Raw genomic sequence first — 14850 nt, 5'->3', positions numbered from 1 at the left:
GGATCACATAAAAAACTGCCATGATTAACATTGGCTTCACCTCTGTTCTGACTCACAAAAATACTTACAGCTACTCTTAAATTGTAAAAAAAACCCCAACCAAACAAAGCCCCCCAAAACACCCAGAAAAAACCCAATAAAAAAAACCCCATACCAACCAAAACCCCCAGGTATGTATAGAGGAACACTTTTCAGGATGCTTTCTACCACCTCTTTAATAACATTTCATTTAATACATTCTGAAAATTGGCTACTGCCCAAAGAGGTTTGAGACATCAAACGTCTTACCCTTTAAATGATCCACACAGGGCACTACATCCATGTCATTCACACTTTCTAAACAGTTAGTAGGTAAAGATGAAGTCCTCTTTGCATGCACATAATTACATAGCTTTGCTGTACAGGGTTTGTTGCTCGTGCTTCATCTGCCCAGGGTTTGCTTTGGTTCTGTGTTTCAGAAGCCTGACACCACCTCCTTGCAGAAAGAAATTCTTTACACATCTGTGTTCCAAACTTTCAAATATTCTGAGAGTCCCTGGGCACAGCAAGCTCCTTTCACATGAACACCTAAGCTCCTCACTCTAGAACAGGCGGCCAGCGATAGCAAACTTGATTTCCTGTGCATTGCTGGCGCTCGCAGCCTACTTGATGAGCCACACTAGATTGTCTTGATAAATTAAACACTACCTGCAATGTGGCTAGAGCCACTGCCTGAACCACTGTCCTAAGAGCACACATCTCGGGTAAGCCATTTTAAGACTCTATCCTTACTGTGTGAAAGACTTTGCAGCAGCTCCTCCTCTGAAGTCTTGCTGGGGACCGCAGCCTTTCAGGGGAAGATCGGCTTCTGCTTCCTACAGAGCAGGAGCAGGCTTGGTCTTACATTATAATTAAAGCTTCAACACATCACAGGCCACCTGAGCTACAGGTACTGCACGGAAAAGTGTCAACGAAATATTCTAGATCTTGCCTGGCATCACTCCAACCAAGGTCACTGAACATCAGATCTGCACAGCTTGTTTGAACTGTCCGTTACAGAGATGACAAGTTATTCTAAAGAGAAGAAACCTGCCATACTTGCTATATTATTATTTTTCCTGGCGCACCTTTTGATGAAGCCTGAAAATATTTTGCCACGTGAGAGCAGCTATGCTGGATCAAGCCAGAGGTCACCCCGGCCCACTATCCTGTTTCTGTGTGCACTACTGGAAACAGCTTAACATGGGGAAAAGTGCAGAGCCATCGCTCACAAAGCTGGGAGAGCACCCAGCTTTTGTCAAGGCTTTCATGAGGAACCTGAAGTTCAGCTCACTTGCTTTGGAGCTGAAAAATCCAGTCTATTTAATTGTTCCTCTAAGCTTTCTTTTATACCTTTAATCATTCTTATCACCTTCCTGATATTTTATCTATTCCAAAAAGGAAACTGCCATGTAGATGTACTATAGATGTGCACCGTGAATAAAGATGCTTTCCTGGTTCTCCTCTTTCAACCCATACTTTGCCCTTTGATGCCTAGGAGTGAACACTTTCAAATAACTGCTTAATTAAGACACAATTTCTCTTGTTTTAAAAGACCATCACTGTACATGCATAATTAGGAATGCTTTTAACCTGTGATTATTACTTTGCTTCTACCAACACCACCTGCACACTGATTTGATGGAAGACATCCTTCTGCAACTTTCTGAAGTCAGTTTGAGCTCACATCTTCCCTCTGTTTATGAATATGCTTAACAGTACACATCCTGGCACACTTGGTAACCTCCCCCAGCTCTGAAAACAGAGCACATCTTCCCTTGTTTCCCATTTTTAGCTTGCTATTCAGCCAACGCTGTTTACTCATAATAGCTCAGTCCCACTCCGAGACTTGCACGACGGAATTTGTCCAGGACTTCTGAAACTCCAAGCACACAGTACTGGTGGGCTGGCACCCTCACCCACGCTGTGAGGCATTTCTGTATAACAGTTGTGTTTTCTCGTGAAGGTGGCATACACTATTAGCCTCCAACTTATATTTAAAATAGCTTTAAGCGACAGGGCAGGCAAGGAAGCTGGGTGAGTTGTTAGTTTCCTTGATCATCTAATTACCCTTTAAAGATCAGCACTACATTTATTGCTCTCAGTGATGCAAATTTAAGCCATTAGTTATGTATCACAGCTAGTATTTCTCAATTTCTGGTAACAGTTCTGGTTTTTTACCACCTCTGAAACATTTTAGTAGTGATTTTAATTTAGCTTGCTAGACTTCCCTCCCTGTTCTGCTTTCCTTTGTGCACAGGACATCGAAAGATGTCTTCTTGTAATTCTAATAGTCTCCTCTGCTGTTTAAAGGAAATAAAAAAGGTACTATGATTAAAGGCTTCTTTTATTTTCGTTAATGAGTAGCTTATTAGTTATTCTGAACCTCTAAAACTCTGCCTTTAAACAAGCTTTGAATCATCTGCAAGCACTTTACTCCTATAGCTCTTCCTGTACTCAAGCTTCCTCATAGACATTTCATTTCTTTTGAAGTTATCACTACGCACCAAAACCCTTCCCATGCTCCTACAAGGATGTTCTATCTCAGTACTTTATGGTAATGACTATAAAGTGGGTTTGCTTTTGTAACACCTTGAACCAGACCCTATCCATTGCTCACTGCCAAATCAAGACCCGTTTCACTGCTTTTAACACTCCAGGACATTATCATCATCTTACCATATCTTTTATGGTGCTTATTTAAAAAAAAAAATTAAAAAAAAAATCACACAAAAAAATTTGCTACATTACGCTCCAACATGACATGCTTATCAAGCCTTGGGGGAAAGCACAAAGGAGAATAGTCTTCTCACATTATTGTGAATTCTGCCCCAAAAGATACTCTGAGCTCCGTAGTTTTCTTTAGCTTGTGTGTCACTATCCAAGCCAACTAGTGTTAACACATTTTCTATTTCTACATGGAATTTAAATTCACAGAGATCCTCTGTTTATCTGTTGATATATCTGATTTATGTTTTTATAACATTCAACACTCATCCCGCAGCACAACAATTCTGTAGTAGAATTTGCATCCTGGTATTAAACAAACATAGTAGGTATCTGGATATTACCACCTAAATGAGATTACTTCTTAGTTCTCTTCCTATATAAGTTTTTTTTAGTTCTATCCTTTTAGTTTTAAAAAAAAGCTACAATTTTGGGTATATCAAATAATCCAAAATCCCACATATTTTTGCTGCACAGTATGTTCTTGGGCAGGGGGGAAAACATTCTTATCCGCAGCTACTATGAACTGCGTAAGTCTGGGGGGTTTTACCTTGGTTACCACACAGCCATATATGCTATTCCCTCCCTCTCAGCATCTTAGCAGATTTTTCAGCTTTCACAACAGCCAGTTGCTCTTAGCTCCACAGCTCCATATTTTTCTGGATATTTACTATGTTGTATACTCACCAAGTAAAAATTTTCCCTCAAAATTTTTAATTGTATATATTAATCTTCACTTAGTGCTCTAAAACCGTAAATAATGGTGCTGTAAATCGCTAAAGCTCTTGCATTTCATGTCAAGAGTGTCATCCAGCAACGGCTAGCTCAAGGAAACCTATTTATCTTTTATCTAACTCAGGGGAACAGGACCTCTCAGATTTAACTAGCATACACGATTATTTGGAAGTGTCATTATTATTTTTTTAAAAAATTATTATTCTTCTTTTCACCCCTGAAATTTCCTAGACAGGCTAGTTTGGGAACACCATGGAATTGTGGTTTGGTTCTGTTTTTTACCAGTATAATTATTTCACTTGCAAGTGTGAACTTTTTGCTCAATACACCATAATTAAACTGTGTATCTCCTCATCTAGAGACTGGTATACTGATCTTAACTGCAGGTATGTACATACGGTGAGAAAGTGGAAAAAAATTAAAATATCATTTCTTAAAACTCCCACAGATCCACTCCAAACCTTTTTTTTTTAAGTAGCTGTCCTCTATCACATGCTTGCACAATTTGGTGGAAAAAGTAACCGGGTACATAGCTCCAGCTGAAGTGATGTGGCAACTGCGAGCAAAACTATGCCAAAAGCCCTCTGCAGGCTTCTCGTGACTGCTCCGGATGACAGTTTGGGAATGACTTCAGCGTTACTTACACAACTGCAGGAGACCTCATATGAATTTGACTCGGTAGTAGAATGCACAAGAGCCACAGCTATAGCAGCCCAAACATCATCCCACTGCCACCCGAACAGGCATCCCAAATGCCCAGGGATTTGTATGAAGGTCTTTACTATTTTGTATGAAAACTTAATTTTTTTTTTGAGACAGTACTGTTGGTTTTTTTATTTTTATTTTTGTTACTTATTGCACAGCAGAGGCAGATGATGGCTTATGTCTGCCAAGTAAACTGCTCAGCTTTGCTCTAGTGGAACCAAGAAGAACACACAAAAGAAGCAATTCACGACAACCCCTGTCCCTCTGCAAAAGCAGCCAAAGCCTGCTACACACGCAAAGCCTCACCCTCTCCAACAGCAATCAGTTCCACAAGGACTACTTTATTTGACCAAGATACTCCGAGGTGAAAGCAAAAGCCCAACACAAACTAATTCCCATACCACCTTGAAGCAGAACATCACCTAAAATAGTACCTCAACTTGGAAGACTGAGAAGTGCAGCCCTAGGAATCTCAGGATGAATTCAGGTGATCACTCAAAACTGCTTCCAGTTACAGACAGAAAATCTGCTCAGATGCTTGGTACTGTCTTTAATTTCTGTGCTTTGCACCAACAGATGGGATACAGAAGTTTCTAGCAACTTGAATTCCCAGTCTTGCCAGTAAGAGACAAGAAGAGAATATCAAAATAAACTCCACCTCCTGCTTTTAGAGAAATAAATGAATGAGGACCAAAAAAAAAGACAGACTGATGTATGTTAAGTTCTAGGATCGTTGGCATCCTTTTTGTGACATTCCTGTAAGCAAACAAAGGAAAGATGGTATCACTGTAACCGATTTAATGTTGATCTGCATTTCACTGGAGGGTGAACATGGGAGGTTCATCACTGGAGGTCTGTCTAAACTGTTCTGAAGAACATCCATCAGAAAAAAACACAAATTTGTTTGGGAGTGATTAATTACCTGAGTCTCCTTTACCCTAATTCTTCTGCTATTAACTGTTCTTTGAAAATTACTGTGAACAAATGGACATTGAATGGAGTATCAAAAAAATCCCCTGACAACACTGATGATATTAAATAACTCCATTAAGTTGGGTAATATAGTAGAGATTAAATTTAAAATAGGCTGCAGACCAGCATATGCTAGAAAATTCATCAATTAAGGGGGGGGGGGGGGCTGCTGAGAAAACTTAAAAAGGTTACAGTACATCATAAGAAGCCGATGGCAATAACATGATGCCGCACTAGCAAGCCTCAGCTAAAGTACTATATACAATTTCTAAGTAACAAATTACAAAGAAAAAAAAAAAAAAAAGACAAGTTGGATAGAGTTCATGAGACAGCAATGACAACAGGAGGTTCGCAGAATACCACCATGCTAAAAGGTTGTGATAAGCATGTCTGCTTTCTTTCAAAAGACTGGATAAATACAACAACTATTGTATTTCTCTTACAAATACTGCCTCACATTAAACATTTTTTCCATGTCTAGAGAGGACAGAAGTAAAAACAAAGCTCAGGCTGGTATCAGGAAAAATCCATAGAGATATAAAATATCCACAGAATTAAACACACTACTTGATAAAACAGTAGAGAGGGGAGAGAAGGGGACAGGGCAAGCCCCTTCACTAGAAGCTTTTAGGGATCAGGCTCCGTGTCAGTACCCTGGCGTGCACCACTGCAAGGTAAGCGAGATTACTTTCTGGAGGTCCCTCCCAACTCTGTGTTCTTGATTCCTTAAACACTAGAAACCAAACACCTTTCTGGATCAGTGCTCTGTTTCATACTCAAATTCTTATCAACATATTCAGGTTCCAAAGCGACCAGGCAAATTATGTTGTTCTGTGTTAGGCAGTAAGGAGTCTACTCAGGCACATAGCTAAAACCAAAGTTAATTTTCATTAGTCATTTCAGTCAAAATTCAAATGAATGCCACAGAAAAGAAAGGCTGAAATATCCCCTTCTCTACCTGCACTGAAATCTGTCTTTCCTTGATCCCCAAAGAGTTAAACTCTTCATTAGCTACCTCATCTAGGACACAAAATTTGTCTTCAGTTTTGTTCAGTTTCTACGTTGGCTTTATCTGCTGAAGATCTTTAGTTTGCCGAGGGAGGTGGTAGGAAAGGACCATGTGTTCTCTTCGTACAACAAAATGTATTCATCCCCAGTGAAGTCTGAAGATACAATTTCTATGGGGTGACCTCAAGCTTATTTAAACCTCTGGTTTTAGTAAGACACAGTTTCAGCTGTCCTCCCAAGAGCTACCAGCAAAGAACCCAGACAGAGCCAAGCATGATGTTCAAACTATATATATATAAAAAAAAATACTGCAGGAACTACTAGCGCTTTCAAGGAAGGAGTTACCTGCATCAACACTGATGAGAAGAGCTGCAAATTGAAGCCTTTTGTAGTGCTTGAGTTGCTTACCACATTTGTAGTATTATCATCTGTGCTGTGAGAGCTTTCTACAAACATACTCATAATCTTAAGGTCTTAGTTCCCAGAACTTCTCTTTTCTTTATGCCTAACAAATAAGAAGCAACCCAGACTGTAAATGTCAAGTTACTTCACTATTTCCAAGAAAAGGAGGGAATATTGATCCCTGCTGAGATTTCTTTTGTCCCTGCTCCTGCTTTTCAGTACTTCCTCTTCTTTGGCTCCTCTCTGGTGTTCCCACTCCTCCGTGGCTTGGGACACTGAGATACCTCAGGGTACCAACACCGGTGCGGAAAGGAGGGAACCTCCCAAGTCAGGGGGATGCTATCAGGCTGCATGCTATTTTTCCTCTCCTCTGAGTTCTGAAATATCTTCTAATGCCTATTCCTATTCGCTTCTGCCCCTAATCTATATTGTCAGTAACTTCCCTGTTTAATCCACCAGCAGAACAGAAAATGTTCAGTTTATAAATCCAGACATAATTTTATGTTGGCCAGATCTGGGCAGCAATCCATCAAGAGTTAAATCCTGAAACACTGCCAGTTGAGAAAATTAAAGCTATCTTCAAGTCATATCTGGAATGCTGTCACTTTTCAAAAAACTGGTATCTACCCACAGCCAGCCAGATGTACCAACAGAATTGAAAAGGGCTGGTACACAGTTAGTGGCTATCAAGTGTGCAAGTCACTCCAAAGTGACAGTCTTTAGAAGAGAGGGCACATTTCGGAGGCTCATCCAACCAAAGAATGTATCCTACTCCCACTTCTCTATAACATATATAAAAAAATATAAGCCAAAGCTTATTACTTCTGCAATGAAAGCTTTCAGCAGCCAGCAAATGGCATTTAATTTCTAGTGTGAAATATTCAACTTAAGCACCTGAAAAAATTTTCCCAGATGGACCTCTGAAATCCCTCGCCGCTCTGGTTGTACTTCCAATATTTCTATTAACAACAGGAGCAGAAGCCAAGGCAAACACACAGTTTGCTATCCTCCCCTGATCCCTAAAGCTGCTGCTACGTGCTTGCAGTCCTGCTGCAAACAGCCACACGGAAATGGACAGGGGATTCTAACAAGGCCATGATTGTTTCTCTCACTTCATTTGTGAGGTTCTCACATATTCATGCCTAAGCAGCAAACCGCTGAGGTTTGTGCAATGATCAATGCCCCTTCCATCCACCCCTGAAAGCAATCAAGAACAGACTTGCAAACTTGCTCTGTCCTCCTATTCATGAGCTGACATCAGCTAAGGGAGTAATCAATTTAGTTGGATATAATACCTATCTGTTCAGAGATCTTTTACTATTACAGCAGAGAATTACTTTGTCTATATCAAAAGTAAGAATCAAGTAATAAAGACAGAGGTATACAGGCATTAAGAACACTTGGTATAGTCATTAAGAACACTTGGTATAGTATCAATCAGCCTGCAATACACAAGTCTCTTCTAAAGGTACTAAATACATCAAATGCCCAACACAACTCTCACGTAGTTCTGCATTCCTAAGTGGCGCCTACAAGGCAAGCAGAGCCAGAGATCAGTCCCACTGCACAAAGGCTGACTTGTCTGTGTAGCCCTGATCAAATCTCGGTTCTGTTTTGACCAGCTCTGCAAAGATGGCTCTCTTGGGATCAGCTGGCTTCCAAGAGCAAGCGATTTCAATAACAGCTTTGTACCAAATCTAATGTCAAGACGACCCAAGAGATCCATGAAAGGGCTCTCCTTCATATTTGGGCAGATCCCAAAGCTAGTCCAGACACAGTCCCAGACACTTACTGCTTTCTCTGTCATTCTTGAGAAACCACTCATTATCACACTGCCAAAGCCATCAAATCATCCAGCCACAAAACACACTGAAGCTGCAGCCAGTCACGCTCTGCTCAGCGCTGCCTTCGCCAGCACTCAGAGATCCCTTCTTGTTCAAAATGTTATTTTTGTTTGTTGCTTTTACATGTCAGTCATTAATGCAATAACTATGAGGCACTGAGGGAAAAACAATTGTATGCAAAGTAGCTTCTATCTTGCTTGATAAGCATCACACCTTAAAGCCAATAAAACAGGGAATGATTTGTGCAACAGAAGCAAGTAATACAGCATAGAGAACAACGAATAAGCACCAAAAACCAGCACAAGTGCATCTGAAATGATCCACAAGCACTGAGCGGCAATTGATAAAATAGAAATTTATGGTCAACATGAAGCCATGCACAGAGGAAGAAATGCGGCCCTAATGATACCTACACACAATCACAGCCTTCACACAGCCTGTATCACACAGAAGAGATGCTAAAATCACTGGGAATACTTCTATTAAAATGTCCATTTATACGTTGTGGAAAAGAGAAAGAGAATGTTGACTACTGTATATGGAAGTAAGAATGAAAAGGATCATCACATTAGTATTAGACAAATCCATGCTGCTCCCACAACTTGTGTTCTGCAGTGAATTCCCATCCTTTTGTCTGAAAAAAAGATATAGTAGAAAGACAATAATATGGGAAAGATAACATGGGTGATGAGAAATAATGGAATGGTTCCCTATGAAAAGAAATGATAAAGACTGGGATTCTTCAGCAAAGGAAACAGATACTAATGAGAGAAATACAACAGAATAATACCATAATTTACAAAGGAAATGTGAATAATCATTCTCGGTTCACTTCTCCATAAACCAAGAGCTAGGGCATCAAATCAAAACCAAAAAAAGCTTTAACACCTCTACCGGCAATTTCAAACAGAGTAAGCATGTCTGTTTGCTTCTACACAGATCATGTTAAATTACGGGATCTATACCAGAGGATGGTATGGGAAAGGAAGGATCCAAGTGGCTGAGACAAGATTACATGAACTCGCTGAGAACAGCTCCATCAGGGCCATGGACTCACTGCTGTGCTTCTCCCACCTGGAGCTATGGATGGCAGGCTGACAGAAAGCAATCATTGCATTCTTTCAATTTTGGGCTTTTTTGTATCTACCTAAACTTCGCTACCACAGAACATGGTGAACTACATGTCATTCTGAGCAATGTGCCCATTACTTGAGTAAAGGGAAAACAACCTAGAACGTCTTTTGGGACTATGTTTTACCTTACATTTTTCATATGTATGTAACTTTTCATCTATTAAGCATTATTTCATGAGCAATAATTTTTTTCTCAGGGTAAATTCAGTTAGCATAAAAAGTCTGCAGTTAAAACAGCTTGCAACCATCCCATGACCCGTACAGAGCTGGAAAGGGAATAATTTCCTGTTCTATTCATGGTAGAAAATAATTCTTTCTGTGACTGATAAAGGTAGCTACATATTTATTTCCAATAAATTCTATGCCTCCCACATGCTGCTCTGCTATTTCCTTTCTCCCACTGCCCTTGCTGCAGCTGCTCTCTAGAATTAAAAGCAAGAGCTACATGCAGAAGCCCTACCTCATTTGGAAAAGAGACAGGTCTAATAGGGCAAGAACTGTGCACTCTTTCACCAAAACCCCCGTGGGAAGAGGCAGGCATAGGCTGTAACAGAGGCACTGACAACATCTCAGCTCAAACGGCTTGAGATTGTCTACTGGAGACACACAAATAAACATTACATTACAGCTATTACTTCTGCACACTATAAACCTGAATTACAAAGCCAAGCTATCAATATACCCTGAAGCAGAACCTTGTTTTGTATAATACCAGGCTATCGAGTATCAAAATGCCTTGCAAACATTAAGACTCAACCTGGCAACTAAAAACCCACTCCTTCAAGATGTTAAGCAGTAGACAAAGCCAAACACCATAATCTGCTAGAAATTAGTCACGCTGTCTGTTCCACTGTTCTTCCTTCATATCAAAGCTTTAATTGAGAACAGTGTATTTTAGCTCTTAGTAATGAATTGCTATCTTTTCAAGATGATAAAGGCACTTATTTACATGGTAGCAGCCCAAAACGATCCTCCAAATAAATTTCGTCATCTCAGAAAAGCACAGGTCTTGTTTGGTAAAGATATTTAGCATCCTGTTTACCCAATAATTTCCATTAAAAAAAATAATTTATCTTTTAGTCTATTCCACATCTCATCAATCCTTCACAGTAACTGCTGATAAACACTGTTCATCAAGGAATTCACCCCAATACCAGAAAAGCATATTCCTTTATCACTACAAATATCTGTATTGCTCTAACAACTCTCTTGGTGCATTTTTTTAAAAAAAGAGCAGCAATCCTTTCAATCCTATACATGAGTTGCAACCAAAGCCTGTTCATTCAGGCTCCTGAAAAGGGCAAGGTACCTTCCCTTTTGCCTACATCTGACTGAAATCCTAACCAGCCACAGCATTTATACAAACATAGAACACCTTGCTTGGCTAAACCGCAGATCATTTCACCTTTTAGAACCAATAAAAAAAAAAAAATAAAATTAACGAAGTGCCACATGCTGCTGTCTCAATACATTTCAAAGCCAGAGTGCTTTGCAGAGTGAGAAGCAGCATCCAAGAGCAGAATGCAGCAGTGCCAGGCCAGAAGACACTCTCCAGAAGACTGTAGAAGGCTGTCTGATAAGAATGGTGTTCCTCCTTACTCCAGGATTAAGATGAATATGAGACCATTGGCATACCACTAAGCCCACGCTCGCAGACCTAGCTGATTGAGGGAAATAAATCACCTCTTGACATAAAGCAAGCGTCCCTGTGCAGCAGAGCATTATCAAAATGTCAGTAACAGAATAAAACCCAACAATTAACCCAAGAATGTTGGAGGAACACAAAGGAAAAACCTCATTCATATTTAGTATGTAACTCTTAAGACTTTGCCCCCAAGAGCTGTGCAGCTGGCTGTGAGCTTGGCTTTGAAGGATATATACATCACTCTAGGGGGGGGGCTGAAGACGGGCCAAAGGAAGCAGAGGACTCGAAAGAAAATAAAGAGCCTCACCATACTGAGCTCTCAAATTGAGGAACTAGCTTTCTGCAAGTTATCTGCATGAAGCATTCTTTGGCAGCCCATGGGCACTGGGCACAGAACAGGACACTCCAATATGCATTTTCCCAGCGTTTGCACAATCAAAAGCGGGGCTGACAGGGCTCAGCTTGTTTCTGTGCCAAGACACTTGCAGCATCCCACCCCCAGGCACACACATGGGCCCAGAAGTCAGCTGCTAAGCAAGTTACTGTCTTCCACTCTCAGAAAGGGAAATTGCACAATTCCCAGGAAAGCTTCTAAACAAACTTCACTTCACCTTTTCAAAACATTGCACTTAAGCCACAAGTAGCCCAAAGAATATATGCAGTTTACTCTGCTCAATTTAGCCTGGTGAACACCAAATGGAGCATACTGCACCTACTAGTCTCAAGCTCATTTTGTCAGCAGCTTGTTTCTCCAAGCCTCATCTGGAATTTCATCCCTCACTACCACCACCAAAGTTCATCAATTTTTTAGCTGCAGAGTCACAAAAGGCTTGGTACAATTTGTTGTTAGCAGCCAAAGAAGTTCGTTATTGTATCTGGGAGCTTTTGCTCAGGAACTCTTCTGGCCATCTTGGAGAGAAATTCATCATTAAACTGGCATAAGCCATGTGAAGTTTATTACTATAATCACAACCAAACCTACCATCTGTCAAGCCATTACTTATGCCAGTTAACCAAAGCTGTTAAAAATGGCTTTTTACAGAAAACAGTATCAATGTAGTGTACTCCAAGTAAGAGAAAGCAAGTTGGGGTTTCTTAATTTTTAAATACAGTTCAGCTTGCAACAATCTCTAAGTCCTTTTCCTATACTTCTGAAAAGCAAGAAGTAAAAAGTTACGTACCACTGATGGCACTCAGCACTTTGATCCCATTTCTGTAAGGCAGCTTCTATCACTTCTTTCCCTGCAAGGAAGTGGTCAGAGGTAAGAAATTCAGCTGCTTTCCCCCTTAACTTCTTTCTCTGGAGCTGTTAAGAGTACAATACTACAATGGCATAAAAGTAATAAAATTAAAAAATATACAATACATTTGGCTTGAAAACATCCCATAAATAATTTTCCTGCTTTTGCAGTGATACCGAACATCCAAGACCACTCAAAGAGATCATGCAGATTTGTAGTACAGTAGCAAACTGTGCTGTCCTGTCAACATGGTTTCACCTCATTTGGAAGTACAGTTACCTATTGTGAAAACATCCTCCACACCATGTTAAGAAAAGTTAATTAGAGCTTTCAGTGGTTTTGTTCTGAAGCGCTTCACAGCCTCAGACCCAGGACCCACCCCCACTTCTCCCTCTCTCCTCCAAGAGCCTGCAGTCTCAAAAAGCTGAAAACTAAGCACCTAGCGAAGGCTAAAACAACTATCAAAATAGCACTTAAAATTTCGTGTAATGTAAATGTAATAGGTAAATAGTAAATGGCTACACTGATTTCCAGAAAAGAATAATTATATTAGATACAGTATTAAGTAACTATAGTTAAGTGCATAATAAACAGGATAGAAATTTAGGACCGTACCTTTTATTGCACACCTTAACTGTGACAAAGATGATTTTTTTATTGTTTTATTTTGACCCACCTACAACCTTGCAAACAAACCACATTTTAGATAGTGAAGAAGAACAAGGGAAAGAAACCAAACTGATTCCTCTAAGTGAATATGCATTTAAAAATATGCTTCTTTCTTATATCTGCACATGTTAGCAATACAGAAAAACTGAATGCATTACAGCAAAATTTGTTTAATACCACACAGGATGATAGCTTTGACAAATTTTTACACTTATAAGTAGCCCTTGGTCTACTTATAGTATCTTTCAGAAAGCAGAAATTTTAAACACACAGCACCACAGTACTGCTAGCTACTTACCTGAAAAAAAATTACAAGAAAAAACATAAATCCACCACATTTTTTGCAACAGTAGTGTTTATAAATCTGAAGTGTAATGTCAGCTATGAACACCCCCTTCCTTTGCCTCAAATACACAATTCCTTACCATCAGATGCGTACGATCTCTTCTCATCTGCGTCCTCTGTGATTTCGCACATATCGCTATGTGCTCGGGCCAGGCGCCAAAGAAATTCTTTCTGGCCTGCATACTGCAGTAAAAACATAAACGTTGATATATCAAGACCCATTCTGCCATTGACAAAGACCACGAGAAAGAAAAATCAAGTGGGTGCACATACTAGAAGTCACACAGACATTTTCTGAAACCTTAAAAGGCCCAGCTCTACGAGAACTGAAGCAGAACCACAAGAGAGCAAACCAGATGCCCAAATTTTTAATTAAGTTTCCAATGCTACACTATTGCTACTGGTCCAATTATTGTCGCCTTCTCACAGGGAACCCCTCCACTTAATGGCTATACTGGGGTTAGTTCTTCAGCAGTCCCCACTACCCTCAAGGCACTATGGGGGTGGAAATCACCCTAAACCTCACTACTTCCTTAATTAAAATTCACAAATTGAATTTTACTTTTTCTGTGCCTCAGTCCACATCCAAGCAGTTTCACATCCTGCCTCGATCTTAAACCTGGGATGGTACAGTAGGTGTACTGCTGAATTTTAAGCAGGCATGTTCTGACAAACTCAAACTTACTTAAAAAAAAAAAGTAGAAAATTAAACCACAACCACTTACGAGTTTGGCTTCTTTTGTGATAGTATTGTAAATAAAGAAGTGGGAGAATCACCACAAAAAGCATATGAGAGAATTTCAGAAGCCAACAGGTCTGGTGGGAAGGGAAAAAACAGAACTACCTGAAATAAGAACTGATCCAGTTGTCTGTTATTTCTTTCCTTCTGCTCCTCCTGGAAATACAGGAGCCAAAAAGGTATTGCTCTTTAAAAAGCTGGTGACCCAAAACGTTTCCTTTGCTGGCTACACAGTACTTGGGTAAACACTAACAGAGGCTGACAGCACAAGTGCAGCCGGCACAGACACGCCTGCACTGGGGCTCCAAGCCACATTTCAATACCGAGTGCATCAGCTGTGCATGGCCAGAGGTCTAAGCCAGCCACCTGCAACAGCTCAAGAAAGCTGCCACTGCCCCTCGCCACATCCCCACACCCCAGCGGCAGCACCAGCATTCATGGAATCAGGGGACTGATTCCCATTGCCTATGTGATATAAAAAAGACACATTCTTTAAGGTGGCAAAACACCTGCACCATCCAGGTTTGTAATCTCCTTAACTAACATACACATAGGTGTTGCCTAACCTTTCTGTCTGAACACGCTATTTATCCCATCTACCACCACACGCGTGCCCTGGGCAGTCCTCAGGAGGGCCAAGTTTCCTGAATACAGATCGAGCCATTGC

At 40.4% G+C, this 14850-nt stretch overlaps 1 protein-coding gene across 5 annotated transcripts in view; it reads right to left on the bottom strand.

Annotated features, from left to right (window-relative positions):
- The window catches only part of RMDN3 (regulator of microtubule dynamics 3), a 42302-nt gene that overhangs the window by 15768 nt on the left and 11684 nt on the right, over positions 1–14850 (bottom strand). For all 5 annotated transcript variants that reach the window (XM_056353178.1, XM_056353176.1, XM_056353179.1 and 2 more), the window contains exons 5-6: positions 13525–13627; positions 12371–12431 (exon numbers count right to left, since the gene is read on the bottom strand). In XM_056353178.1, coding sequence (XP_056209153.1) covers positions 12371–12431; positions 13525–13627 — 164 coding nt within the window. The remainder of the gene's footprint in view (positions 1–12370; positions 12432–13524; positions 13628–14850) is intronic.

The sequence above is a fragment of the Falco biarmicus genome, chromosome 10 (assembly GCF_023638135.1).
Source record: "Falco biarmicus isolate bFalBia1 chromosome 10, bFalBia1.pri, whole genome shotgun sequence".
Classification (NCBI taxonomy): Eukaryota; Metazoa; Chordata; class Aves; order Falconiformes; family Falconidae; genus Falco; species Falco biarmicus.
The sequence above is the reverse complement of the archived record's forward strand: the minus strand, read 5'-3'. Positions and strand labels throughout refer to the sequence as shown.